Here is a 15,000-nt window from a genome sequence, read left to right as displayed (position 1 = left end):
GCAAATTTCTTAAGACATTTTAAAACCACACACACACACACACACACACACACACACACACACACACACACACACACACACACACACACACACACACACACACACACACACACACAAACAAACACACATACATTATCAAATATACAAACACATCATATTGTGATTACATTCAATACACAAAGAGCCTGAGAAAGGTAACCAATAAGACAGATTAGTAAACAATGCTCAATGGGCGTGAAAGAAAAGAGAGAAAGATGAGAGAAAAGAGGACAAAGTATAAGATGAAGAGAACAAGAACGAAAGAAAAGGTATAAGAAACGAAAATAAAGAATAGGCAAAACGGGGTAATTCTGTCGAGAGAGAGAGAGAGAGAGAGAGAGAGAGAGAGAGAGAGAGAGAGAGAGAGAGAGAGAGAGAGAGAGAGAGAGAGAGAGAGAGAGAGAATTCTTCTGGAACTTTTCCACCCAGACCCCTGATTTCCCCATGATGGTTGCTCGAGCATGCGAGTCACTATCCGGTGGACGTATGGAGATGATTCGATCCTTTTTTGCACTCTTCTTGTGGCATTTATATTCACTTGATCATATTCTGAGAGCGCATCGACACCCAATGTCTCGGATCTTCCTCCCATCTTGTAAAAACACCACCGGTAAAATAGATTATTTGAAAAGAAATATTAAAAAAGATATACTGACAGGTCTGAAGAGTGATAAACCAAACGGAAAACTGACCAAACTCCGTCAATACCATTACCATAAACACGTCAGAAGTATAGACTCTAGAACTGTTGACACAATCTGCACAAAAAACAAGAGACGTCCGGAGATGGCTACTCAACCTTCTAAAATGGAAAGATAAGGGGTTGAATCCTCTTCAGTGGCCGAAACTCTACCGCAAGGTGCAGTTCACGTCTAGTGTTTGGTTAAATGACGTAGCAATCAGGCCGTCTACGCACGCACGCACGCACGCACTCGCCGCACCCCAACCACGAAGGAACTCGCGCTCGATCCTGCCGGAAAACGCGTCGGGAACACTCTCGCTGCGGCCGAAGGGGGACCGTTCGCTAACAGTGCACCCGCTGCTCCCCCGATGCGAGTACACTGCTTCATTTGTATTTGTATATATAAACACACACATGCATATTATATACATATATACATGCATATATATATATATATATATATATATATATATATATATAGCCTATGTGAATGTATGTAAGTATATACTATTGCACTGAAAGCATGAATCCGTTGAAGCAAATCCGGAAGCCGAAGCCCGAGCCAAGGGCCTCCACTTCGCGCCCTTCCTCGACAAGTAAACCATAAAAATTCAGAAATGCAGCCCGGCACGAGGCAGCCGAAGGGGAGGGGGGGGGAGGGGAGGGGGGGGGCGACGGAAGGTGCTGTGTCGTTGATCCAGGAATAATTCATGTTTATTTTTTTTTTTTTTACCAGCTTTATATGCAAGACACGAGACAAACAAACGGACTTTCATCCCACCCAAAGTCTCCCTGGATTCTGTAGAGAAACGAGTTCCGGGAGGCGGGTGTTGACACTTACGCGAACGCCCCGAAATCCGGCGCTCAGGTATGCACGCCGACGCGTAATTATCCGCGAACGCATTGTCGCCTCTCGCGAGCGCCGGGGCTGATAACACACGCAGAACATGAACTCTCTCGCGCTTAATGACCTGCCGACAAGGCGCTCTCTCGCCTCTGGGAGGTCGGCGCAGGAGTCGCGTCGCTGCGTGTCGGAATCCAAAAGGGATCCCGTGCGCTTTTTAACTCATGGCGTCGCCGCCGCCGATACTCAGGGATTATTAATAACTTCGACGAGGGTTATCTATGCTCCGCAGGGTGATCCGCTGCGGCTGAATTTTAAGGGGAAGAGAAAGGGATAAATATGGGCTGAGGAGAGCCGGCATTAAGGACTCACAAAAGACGCTTGGCGACTCATCACTTGGTGAGAGAGAGAGAGAGAGAGAGAGAGAGAGAGAGAGAGAGAGAGAGAGAGAGAGAGAGAGAGAGAGAGAGAGAGAGAGAGAGAGAGAGAGAAAGAGAGAGAGAGAGGAAGACAGAAATATTGAGAAATAAATAAATAAAGCGAGAGAGAAAAAGAAAGAGAAAGAAAAAGAGTGAGGGAGAGAGAGAGAAAAAGAGAAAGAGAAAGAGAAAAAGAGAAAGAGAAAGAGAAAGAGAGAGAGAAGAGAGGTCGACCCGGGGTGGTCTGAGGGAGATCTCAAGACAAACACTCAGCGCTCTCGTAAGACGTATGCAAATAAACGCATCGGCGTGTGTCTTACGAACGAACTTTCAGAGGAGAAAGAAAGGTTAATTCTGCAGAGATCTTGTGCTTCTTGGCCGTTGTGAGTCTTGGTGAGGGAAGGAAGGGAGGGAGGGAGGGAAGGGAGGGACGGAAGGGGGAGGGAGGGAGGGAGGGAAAGAGAAGGGAGGGAGGGAAGGGGGGACGGAAGGAGGGAAGGAGGGATGGAGGGGAGGGAAGGGAGGGGAGGGAAAGAAAGGAAGGAAGGAGGGAGGGAAGGAGGGACGGAAGGAGGGATGGAGGGATGGAGGGGAGGGAAGGGAGGGGAAGGAAAGAAAGGAAGGAAGGAGGGAGGGAAAGAAAGGAGGGAAGGAGGGAAGGAGGGAGGGAAGGGGGAGGGAGGGAAAGAGAAGGGAGGGAGGGAGGGAGGGAGGGAGGGGGGAGGAGGAGGGAGGGAGGGAAGAGGGAGGGAGTGAAAGAGAGAGGGAGGAAAGGAGAGCGTAAAGGAGGGAGAGAAGGAGAGAAAGAAGGAGAGAAAGAGGGTGGGGGAGATGGAAGAGCGGATGGGCAGAATAGAAAAGGCTAAAGGAAAGGCATACATAGACATAAGAAGCAACAACAGACACGATAAACGAGCAAAGAAAAAAATCCCACCTCATAATAATAAACTGTAATAATAATAATAATAATAAATAAATAATAAATAAAAGAAGAAAACGTTAAGATGAAATAAACATTACCACAGACTGCGTTAATCTCAACAATGACAATTAACAGAGCTATCATGAACCCTACTCCCCCTCCCCCCTCCCCCTCCTTCCCCCCTCCTCCCCTCTCCCTCTCAGATCGAAATGGATTAAAATATAAGGTTTTTCTTCTCATGATTACAGAAAGAGAAAGAGAGAGAGAGAGAGCGAGAGAGAGAGAGAGAGAGAGAGAGAGAAAGAGAGAGAGAGAGAGAGAAAGAGAGAGAAAGAGAGAGAAAGAAAGAGAGAAAGAGAGAAAGAAGAGAAAGAGAGAAAGAAAAAGAGAAATAGAGAAAAAAAGAAAAAGAAAAAAGAGAAAAAGAAAAAAAGAGAAAAAAAGAGAAAAAGAGAAAAAGAGGAAGACACGAAGAAAAAAAAAAAAAATGAAAGACAGAGAGAAAGAGCATCGCGTGCGTGGGAAGCAACATTTGCGATCCAATTTCTGAAGAGGAGCGGGCGCGCACTCAGCCTCCCGACGGATAGGTACGTAGGCCTATCAACCCGCGGACGAGAATGACAAAGAGATTAATGACAGCAATAGAAGGTTGTGAAGGGGGGGGAGAGAGAGAGTGGTAGGGGAGGGGGGTGCAGGAGAGATGGGGAGGGAGGGGAGAGAGAGAGTGGTAGGGGGGGGGGGTAGGAGAGATGGGGAGGGAGGAGAGAGAGAGAGTGGTAGGGGGGGGGGAGAGAGGAGGAAGGAAGAAGGAGGGAAGAGAGGGAGAGGGGAGGAGTGGTGGTGGTGGTGGTGGGGGGTGGGGAGGCAGGTTGAGGGCGTTTGATGGAGATAGTGAGAATCCCTTTGACGGGAGGCTGCCGATGGGGCCACCGAAGGCGAAAGAGAATTAGGGGACCTCGGCGAGAGAGGACGGGCGGCATCCTCGTTGAGATTTCGCAGATGGAAGATCTCTCTCTCTCTCTCTCTCTCTCTCTCTCTCTCTCTCTCTCTCTCTCTCTCTCTCTCTCTCTCTCTCTCTTTCTCTCTTTCTCTCTTTCGCTCTTTCTTTCTTTCTTTCTTTTTCTTTCTTTCTTTCTTTCTTTCTTTCTTTGTCTGTCTGTCTATCTGTCTGTCTGTCTCTCTCTCTTTATCTGCGATGATTTTACCGAAGACGGAGATGGCCAACGACAATAACAATTAAACCCCCAAAAGCAAAAATCCTCCCCCCCCCCCTTCCCGAGTCCTTCATGCGGCAACGAGAGCCGAAAGCAAGTGCTAACATCCACCCTCCTGACGGCGCCGCAGGTCGCGATCATGTTAAAGATAACACGCCGTTGACGCCTGATTAACACTCTGCCTCTGACGACGACCAGCTGGTGGGTAGTGCCGGGGGGGGGGGGGGGCGGAGTGTACCACCTGCCGAGTCAAACACAGAGGCGAGGGCGTGACTGCAAGCAACAGCATCAACGACGAAGTGGTATACGCAAGCATAGTTCATTGAAAGCATCCCATTGGCAAGCGGGTTCAATCACGGCAGATCAATCGGCATGACAGATGGCTCGCACACCGACGACGAGGCTGAAGCTGGTGTCGTAGGTGGCACGGTGTCATGGGCAGGCGCTCGGGCATGTATGACACACCTGCTCAGCCCTGGGAGGAGCCCGGACGCCTGCCGTTTTTGCCTGTTTCTCTTTCTTCTCTTTTTCCCCTTCTCCGTCTTTCTTCGCTTCCGCATCTCCTCTTATTCATCTAGGTTTATCTTGTTCTTTCTCCTCCTCTTCCTCCCTTTGCTATTATTCACGGAATGAGGCTTAAACACATTACAAAAATCACATACATACATACATACACACACACACACACACACACACACACACACACACACACGAAATAATAACACATTAACAGATCAACAAGGAATACGAACCAAGAAACTAACTGAAAAGAACACGTATTTAAAGAATTAAACATTAAAATCCATCTCGAACCCTTCCGCCGTGCCGTTCCCTGACACAGAAAACCCCCTACACCCCCCTCCACCCCCCCTGTACCCCCCCACACCCACCCCCTGCACCCCACCCCCCACCCCCCACCCTCTCCCAGACTGGCGCTGTTCACTCATCCGAACAAGACGATGCGCAGCGTGGCCGTCAGTCCTTTCAGAATCCATTACGAAATTATTTTACATTTCGATTTTTTTTTTCTTTTGGTACAGTGTCTTTTTGAAAGGAGTCAATTATCAAGAGACGAGTCGAAGGGAGGGGGAGGAGGAAGGGGGGAGGGAGGGAGAAGAGGGGTGGGGAGAGGAGGAGGAAGTGGGGGGGAGGGGTGAAGAGGAAGAGAAAGTAGGAGGAAAGAAGAGGGAGAGAACGGAGGAGGAAGTGGCGGAAGGGGAGAAGGAGAGAAAATAGGAGGAAAGAAGAGGGGAGGAGGGGAAGTAGAAGTGGGGGAAGGGGAGAAGAGGGGGAGAGGAAGGGAAGTTGAAAGTTAATATGATGTATATTACCTCTTCATCTGAATTTTTTTTTTTTCTTCTCTAGACAATGGACTTAATGGAGAGTTTACGAGGCGTGAGTGGGATGGGAGGGGGGGGGGTTACAGGCCTCTACCATCGCCCATACCCTCCCCTCCCCCGCCCTCCCAGCCTCCGTTGGTTTCTATAAATGGCAGATATGGTCCTACCCCCACCACGTAACACCCGACCCCCCACCTCTATGCCCCTTCCCCAACACCTAGTACCCACCCCTCGACCCCCTTCCCTAACCCTATCTCCCTCCCTCTACCTCCCATCCCTCCCCTTACCCAATCCCCTCTATCCTCCCCCTACCACCCCTCCCCATCCCCCACCCCAAACCCAATCCCTTCCTCTGACCAATCCCCCTCTACCCCCCCATCCCCCTTCCCCTGTCATGAAAACAGGTGATTGATTCGACGTGTCTCTCTGCTCGTGACACCTTTTTTGAACCACCAGCTGTCCTCCGCCTCTTGACTTGAGGCTGAGCGTCCTCTGGCGGCAGAGAAGAGAGAGGACTGGGTCTAGCTTTAGATGCGGCTCGGCGGGCGGGATGGCGATGCGAGAAGGCTGAATTATAATTAATATATATATATTATATTATATAATATATATATATGAGAGAGAGAGAGAGAGGAGACGAGAGAGGAGAGTGAGAGAGATGGGAAGAGAGGAGGGGAGGGAGGGTAGGGAGGATGGGGGAGAGAGAGAGGGGGAGAGGGGGAGTAGAGAGAGGGGAGAGAGAGGGGACGAGAGAAGAGAGAGGAAGAGAGAGAGAGAGAGAGGGAGGGAGGGAGGGAGGAGAGGGAGAGAGAGAGGGAGGGGGAGGGGATGAGAGAGACGAGAGAGAGAGAGAGAGAAAAGAGAGAGAGGGTGAGTAGTGATGTGTGAGTGGGGTGAGGAGTGAGCGAGTGAGCGAGTGAGCGAGTGAGTGAGTGTGTGCGTGCGTGCGTGTGTGCGTGTGTGCGCGCGCGTGTATACCGGTACCCGCATATCTGAGATGTTACGTGGCGTGTAAGCGTAACGACAGCATGGCGTCCTCATGGCGGGGGTGACGGCGAGATTCGACCCCCCCCCCTCCTATACCCTAACCTCCCCCTTTATTACCTACCCCTACCCCCTCTTATACCCTACCCTCTCCCCCTCCTATACCCTACCCCCTCCCCCTCCTATACCCTACCCTCTCGACCCTCTCGATGACCCACCCCTTCGCTTACCCCCTCCACCCCACCCCCCCACCAGGCTTTCCACCCCCCTCCCTCCCCACTTGGCGGCGGAACCACCTGAAGCCCTCTGGGAAATGGAAGTCAGTGGTGCTATAATCTCTGAAATATTACGTTTCAGATCATGAAATACCAAACTTTCCAGAGCAAACAGGTGGTATTAACATGTAGTATAAGTATTTCTAGCTACAAGAACAAAACCAAAAAAACAAAAAACAAAAAAAAATGCATTCTGACAATTTCAATTACAATCCACACCATTAACGCCGACCCCCCCCCCCCCCCCCCATCGTCCGAGAGAGAAGAGAGATAAAGAGGAAGGAAGAGAGAGAGAGACGAGAGATAGAAGACGACGATGGAGAGAAGGGGACCGGATTGAGAGAGAGAGAGAGAGAGAAGAGAATAGAGCGACTAAGAGAGAGAGAGAAAAAAAGAAAGAAAGATAGAAGAAAAAAAAACTTACTACCATTCTTACAACAGTTCTTCTTGCAATCCTGACAAAGCAGGCCTGCAAGATCCAGCCAAAGGAACCTAGAAACCTCGAAGAAGGTTATAAGGCACCTGACACCTTTGAGGGGAACCCGAGCGCCCCACGGCAGGAATGTGGAATCCCCCCCCACACTCCCACCCACCTTCCCTCGGCCGATGATGTCCTACGGGATTGATCACGGGCTGGCGCGTGGGGGGGGGAGGGATATAGTGTTGGTGGAGAGGGGAAAGGTAGGGAGGGAGGTAGGTAGGTAGTGGTAGGTACGGTAGGTAGGTAGGTCGCGGAGGGAGGGAGGGAGGGAGGGAGGTGGGGAGGGAGGGATGGTAGGTTAGTTAGGATGGGATAGGAGGGTGGGAGGTGCGGCGAGGGATGGGAGGGAGGGAGGTAGGGGAGGAGGGGGTGCGGTAGGTAACGGGTGTGTAGGGGGTGGCCCCCCACCCCGTGGTTAATGGGTTGTGGGTAGGAGGGTGGTAGTGGTGGCGGGGGTAGGGGTGGAGGGGGGTAGAGGATGAGAGGGAGGGGAGGAGGTTAATATGGTGTGGCAATTTTGGGGGTGTGAGGGGGTATGTCTGGTGTATGTGGTGGGGTAGGTTGCCGGTGGTGGTTGGGGTGGTCGGGGGGTACTTAGGGGGGTAGGGGGGTGGGTGCACGCGTATGATTTGGTGGGGGGTGGTAGGGGTTTGGGTAGGGTAGGTGGTTAGGTCTAGTATTGGTGCGGGGGGGGTGGTAGGGGTATAGGTTCGTGATGGTGTGATGGTGGGGGTTGGGGGTGGGTTAGTGGGGGTACGAGTTGGTGGTTATGAATAAGGGGGAGGTAGAGGTGGCTGGGGGGGTGGGAGTGGTAGAGGTCAGGGGGGTAGGGTGGTTGTAGTGGAATGGTAGGGTTGGGGGTTGGGGGAGTTGGTGTCGAGGTGGTAGGTCGCGTAGTGGGCGGTGATGATCGCTGGGGGGGCAGGTGGGTAGGCTGGTATTTGTTTAGGGAGGCAGAGTGTTTTGGTGGATGGTGGACGGGGTGGGGAGCGGGGTGGGAAGTGGTAGGTAAGTAGCCTTAAATCAGTAGAAATTTGATAGAACAGACAGATGCTAGAGCGTAGAGAAACACCACTGTGGAGTAGGGAAAAAGAGACAGACAGAGAGAGAAGAGAGAGGAGAGCGGAGAGAGAGAGAGATAAATAGTAGCAAGTCAGAACGACAGACCGCATGGATGGATATATATATATAAAGACAGACATATAGAAAGATAAATATAAACAGATAGATAGATAGAGAGAGAGGGAGGGAGAGATAGATGGATAGACAGATATAGAGAAAGAGAGAAAGAGAAAGAAAGAAAGAGAGAGGGAGAGACTGAGATGAGAGAGAGAGCGAGAGAGAGACGAGAGAGAGGAGAGAGAAGAGAGAGAGAGAAAGAGGAGAGAGAAGAGAGAGAGTGAAGAGAGACGGAGATTCAGAGAGAGAAGAGAGAGAGAGAGAGAGAGAGAGAGATAGAGAGAGCGGGGGGTCATCCCTACAGTAAGTTGTCCCTGAGTACAAGCAAGGGCAGCGACCAAGCCATTTTATCAGGGCCGACTCCCTAGCTAACTTCCTGTAGCTTCCTCCTTCTACTTTTTCCTTCCCTTCTTCCTCTTCATTCATTATCGTATTTTCTCGCGGATTGAGTTCTTCTATTATCGCCTCTTTATCGCCGTTACTCTTCTTCTCGTTCCCTACTTTTCTCTCTTTCGTTCACCTCTCCGGTCTCAGTCGACTTCCCTGCTTCCCTTTTCTTCTCTCTATTTCTTTTCCTCTTCTCTGTTTCCTCTTCCTTCCCTTCCTTATTCCTATTTTAAACTCCTCTCTTTCCTTTGTCTATCACATTTTTTCTCCATTTCCTTACCTACCTACCTGGTTCTCGCCTCGTTCTCTTCCCCCACTCTTTATTTTTTTCCTTTCTCTTCGCCTCCCTCCTACCCTTCTTTCTCCCTTCCTTCCGTGTCTCTCACCTCCTCCTCCCCTCACCTCTCCTCCTCTTCTTCCTCTTCCACTTCCTCTCTCTCCTCTCCTTCCTTCCTTCCTCCTCCCTCCTCCTCCTCCTCCTCCTCCTCCTCCTCCTCCCTTCCTCTTTCCTCTCCTCATTTCTTCCTCCTCCTCCCTCCTCCTCTCCTCCTCCCTCCTCCTCTTCTTACTCCTCACTTTCCTCCTCTCTCCTCTCTCCTCCTCCTCCTCCCTCTCCTCCTCCTCACTCCTACTCCTCTTCCTCTTCCTCTATCCTATTCTCTTCCTCCCGCCTCCTCCCCTCCTCCTCCTCCTCCTCCTCCTCCTCCTCGACCGCACTCCTCCTCCATTCTCCTCTCTCCATCTCCTCCTTCCTCCTCCTCTCTTACCTCCTCCTCCTCCTCCCTGCTCCTCTCTTCCAGCCTATCCCTCCTTCCTCCTCGACGACTCTGCCTCCCTCCGCCACCTGGCCTGCCCTCGCCGCCACAAGCCCTGTCATTAACTCCATCAGCGCCAGCCATAATTAATTGTCCCCGTCATTGCATCACTCTAAAGATCATTATCACCATTGCCGTAATCGAATTAAATCGATCAAAGTCACCGTTTGTGATAATACGTCATTGTCGTTATTATCACGGTCATAATTATCACTATCATCATTATTACCATTCATCACGGTCATAATTATCACTATCATCATTATTACCATTCATCACCGTCATTGATTTTGCAATTGCAATGTATGTTTCGCTTTGGTGTGATGAAGCAGTGATTAACTAATGATCTGTTTGGGATAATTAGCATTGGGGTAATTAAAAAGTACCGTCGATGTGGAGTGATTAGCATATCTGAGAAGGTCTAGAGCATTTGCATATATTATCTATGGAAAACATTATGCTTGCTCCCCCGTATAACGATAATGATGGCATTGAAGGAATCAGTTATAATAAATAGGTAATTCATTAAGTAGATAAAGATGACTGTAGTATTCTGCGTATTTCATGATTATTTTTCGCGTGGGCTACATCGTTCGAATTTACAATGAATGATTCTGATAAAAATTGATGATGATGATTATGACGATGATGGTAATGGTGATGGTGATGATGGTGGTGATGATGATGATGATGATGATGATGATGATGATGATGATGATGATGATGATGATGATGATGATGATGATGATGATGATGATGATGATGATGATGGCGATGACGATGATGATAGTTATGGTTGTGGTGGTGATGATGGTGTTAATAATATGATAATAATACAGATATTAATAACAATTTTATGAACGAATCATGATCAGTGAAAAATAAAAACGCTTTTAAGTAATTATACCGAATGTGTAAGTTTTCGAACAAGGATTCCGTTTACTATGTGCACTGTACACATTGATAGTCAATAATAACAATAACAATAAAAAAAAGAAATATGCACGACCCATTTGAGATCCCTAAAAATACATTTAAGTTATATACCGACATCAAAACATCTACAACGTAAAATTGACTTAAAAATAACTCTTTTTTTTTCTACTGTCTCTTCGACTATACATACACCTGCTGTTCGGGATTGCGACCTCGCCACCTGCTTGAACATCAGTCCCTGCTAAAGCTTCTGTCTCTGATTTTCCTTTCTCCCTCTCCCTCTCTGTCTCTCTATCTCTATCTCTCTCTCTGTATGTATGTATGTCTGTCTCCCTTTCTATATCTGTCTCTCTCGCTCTCCTCCCTCTGTCTGTCTCTCTCTCCCCCCCCCCTCCCCCCCCCCCCCCCCCTCTCTCTCTCTCTCTCTCTCTCTCTCTCTCTCTCTCTCTCTCTCTCTCTCTCTCTCTCTCTCTCTCTCTCTCTCTCTCTCTCCCTCTAGGCCTATCTCTCTTAGTTGCGTACTTCTACCACATCGCATTACGACTCGGGGGCTTATGCAATGTTCTGGTCGTTCCCGTCCCTCCATTCTCCACCGCCCACGCCGCCTTCCCCGCCCATTTCCACCTCGAGATTACGTACGGTGTTTTCAGCCGCCCTCTGCTCACCTGACAAAATTGGTCCTCATGTGCGGCTCACAAAACTCATCCGTTATTCATCTCTCTCCCTGTCTCTGTCTGTCATTCTCTCTCTCTCTCTCTCTCTCTCTCTCTCTCTCTCTCTCTCTCTCTCTCTCTCTCTCTCTCTCTCTCTTCTCTCTCTCTCTCATCTCCCAGTCTCCCATTTTCACCTAAGACACTCTCTTCGATGTAGATCTATTTATCAAATCATTATTTATTAATCACTTATCACATTATTTGAACAGAGAATATTTAATGTACCTCTGGCTCGCGAGATGTAAAACTCAAACACTAAACACTAAAACTATTTATTCATTCATTTATTTCTTCTTATCTAATGTCCCCCCCTCTTTAATATAGAATATCGGTAACGAACGACAAGTTTTAAGTTACCACTTCTAGGTGTCTTGCTCTTGTCAAACGACTCCCTCGCCTAACTGATTTATGTGTTCTGTGAATGGCCGTCACACGCGACTCTTTGAATCGATTTTCGCTCCTAAAAACTTCCCCGTCGCCTATCTCATCGTTTTAATGGCTTGCTTTAGTTGGTTTAGTTTGTAAATGCAATGACGCAGTAACAGGTTAGGACCACACTGAAGAAATCAAAAGATTATTTAGTCATGATTTACTGATTTAATAAGCATGTACATATATACACGATTGTACTACATAAAGAATTTTCGCCTGATTATTTCAGCCGAGGTATCTGTACGTATTTATTGAATCTACAGAGACTGTTCCTACATGCCTGTGCAGAGTGCAGTATGCATCTTGAACAGGGGAAGTGAAGCGTGAAACACAATAAAAAAGACATTTTGCTCTGTTTTCTCCTCGTTTTTCCCCCTTTTCAACTTTATTTATCCGTTATGCTTCTCAATTTCATTTTTTTTTTCCATTTTCAAAGTATTAGAAAAAAAACATACGAGTTGCGGAGAATACACTGAGTGTCAATTTACAATATTTTAACGAGCGGTCATTATCAACACAATTTCTCTATAACCATTCCATCATAATCACGGACCGAGAACCGACCGGACTTACACCATCATAAACACACTATAAAACAGCACAATTCATAATCACAAGAGCGGACTCGCAAAACATACACGGCCCTTAACCGCACTGTATTCATGTTCTTCATCACACAGTCCGTCAGTCACACACGAAGACATAATTCCTGGACACTCCATTCCCGGATGTCACAGCGAACCCACAAACCCTCTATTATAAGTGGCAGTCATTTCGATACAGCCCCTTGGCCTTAAGCACTGGGATGATTTCGCGCTGTCGGAGGGAATTGGCGATGGGTGTCGTGTGATCGTTACCAGCCGAGGGTACTATTTATTGCATTCAATAATGGATGCGACTTTAATTCGTGGATAATTCTAGTTCTAGGAGAAAGAGCGGAAGCCTTGTTCGACATTTGTTACTGACTTTTGCTATCCCACTTACGAAAAGGGATGGAAATCGACAAAAGAGTAAACAGGAGAAAATAAGGAATAAAACACACATGCATCAAACATTCTCCTAGAGGAAAAAAATCGTCTCTGTTTACAGTGGCGCCGAGACACAACTTACCTCATTGTTGTTGGTGGCAGGTCAGCAGAGAAGGTCCTCGGGCCCTAAAAGCAGCCCCAGGGACGGCCAGGGTGCACTAAGGGACACCATAATCTCAAGACAATTCCTGGGACATGTGGTGGCACACCGCACGTGCAGGTGTCAGGGGCTTCCCACCGTCTTCCAACACTGACGGGAAAATAGTGGTGTCGGGAGAAGGGCGACAGAGAGCCGATGGCGCTGACACCGGAATTATTTTCTCGGCAGTTTTAATATCCTTCAGATTATCACTTAAGTAGTAGAAAGATAATACATTCGTTTTCCTTGTTGCGATTTTGTTTCCCTGGCGAGGGTTGCGTCACTCAATAAGAAATAATATTGTGGGTCCACTGCACGGCGACGTAGAAACGTATCACAACTGTTACGATCCTCACACACTGACGCTCAGATCCGTCGCTTGCATTTTCTGGACGTCAGCGAATGACCCGGACCGTTGGCACTGGTGGTTTACTTTCCGGACGAAATCACGTCACACGGTTATCACAAATGAATGAATCTGCTTCATATAACAGGTAATCCAGCTTGAGACAAATATAATTTCCAGATGCTCCAATACACCATGCACTCGTTCGTCAATCACAATAAGGGCACAGGAGTCGTTAAAAGAACAATCAATTCCTTTTCATCAATGGCGGACGGAGTGGCCAGTGACCAGCTGACGAGAGCGACGCGAGATACGTCCGCCCGTCGCAAGGTCTGAGAGAGAACTGACTGGCTGGTTGAGGGCTGCGTGGTGGCGCGCTGGACTGAATGTGTGTGTGCTTTTGTGTGTGCGTGTGTGTGTATGTGTCTATGTGCGGGAGGAGGCTGAGGTAGGTGTGTGTGCGTGTGCGTTCGTCAGTTCGCTCGCTCGCGTCGAGTATATGAACCTCTGCGTGTTGATGCGCTGGGGTGGAGGGGGGAGAGGGAGGGGGGGGGGGGTGATTACATCTGTGTATTCGGAAGGTGTTCTGATTTCTGTCCTGCGGGATTTCTTGTAGATAGTTAAGGGAGAGCGATTTTTTTTGTGTGCCCGCGTAGATTTGGGTACCCATGAGTGTGTTTTTGTCGTTCCTATGGCGTGTCCGCACAAGACATGTGCAGCTCTGGTAGAGATTGCATAAAAGAAGGAAACGGAAACCGATATAGCGAACATTTGTTAATCGAATTACGAATCTGTCCACGAATCACCAAAATATTCCCCACACTTCTACTTTTGTATATGAAAAACAAAGAAACAAATGAAAGTAGACTAAACGGCCCAATTCCCAATTCGTATGAAAAAAAGCATCTTACATCCATGAAATACAATTAAAAAAATACAAATTAAGAAAATATAAAAGATAAATAACACATTCAAAGCAACACATAATGAACGTAAAGAAGACACAGAAAGAGAGAGAAAAAAAGTACAACAGTAGCAGAGAAAACGAAGCGACTTCCGAAGACCGAAGAACCTTGCGCTCGGGTCTTCAGCGCCGATAGCTTTTGGCAAACGGGGGCCGCGCGCCTCGGGTCCAGCAGCCCTCGCCTACACACTCGTGATTCCGTCCACGTCACTTCCTCTTTCGTTATCTAGGTGGTCGTTTTTTCGTTTGATGTTGCCTGAGGTTTTGATGTTCGGTTTAAAGGACTTAGGAGAATTGCTTATTTTTTTTGAGTAAGGTGTGAACATTGCTTAGAGTTTTCACGCATATGACGCGAGGGAGAGAGAGAGGCAGTTCACGGTCTGTATTCTATTTATATCTGGCGTATGTGGATGTGCAACTAGCGGCCGTATTGAAGAAAAAATCGAACCACAAATCAGTCCTTAACGTAACTTCATTACGATTAAGTACATTTTGTTATTCGTGGCAAACATTCTCCTTTTGTGTGTAAAACCGATAGCTATTCCGTTGGTAAACCTTTTTTTTTGCGATAGGCTATATATACCAATTTTTTTTTCCGGACGCATTCCTCGATAAATGTTTTTTCGCTTGAATTTTAGCATCAGGCTGTGGGACCCAATTGTTGTTACCTGGTTTAAGCTGTGATTTATCGACGACCCTCAATTATCATGTAATGCCTCTCTGTAACGCGTCAATAAGAACAAAAACATGAAAACACAATGCTGATTATGGCATTGACAATTTGAATAATGATATTATGATAATGACATTTATGATGACGAATTTATGATAATGACATTTATGATGATGACGATAATAATG

General features: G+C 47.8%; 1 protein-coding gene across 1 annotated transcript in view; it reads right to left on the bottom strand.

Moving 5' to 3' along the window:
- The window catches only part of LOC125032134 (vegetative cell wall protein gp1-like), a 24,365-nt gene extending 10,861 nt beyond the window's left edge, over nucleotides 1-13,504 (bottom strand). Inside the window, 1 exon segment of the mRNA XM_047623165.1 lies at nucleotides 12,773-13,504. Within this exon segment, the coding sequence (XP_047479121.1) occupies nucleotides 12,773-12,777 (5 nt within the window). The 5' untranslated portion in view covers nucleotides 12,778-13,504.
- Between the last annotated feature and the right edge of the window lie 1,496 nt (nucleotides 13,505-15,000).

This window comes from Penaeus chinensis, chromosome 14 (genome assembly GCF_019202785.1).
Source record: "Penaeus chinensis breed Huanghai No. 1 chromosome 14, ASM1920278v2, whole genome shotgun sequence".
Lineage (NCBI taxonomy): Eukaryota > Metazoa > Arthropoda > Malacostraca > Decapoda > Penaeidae > Penaeus > Penaeus chinensis.
The sequence above is the reverse complement of the archived record's forward strand: the minus strand, read 5'-3'. Positions and strand labels throughout refer to the sequence as shown.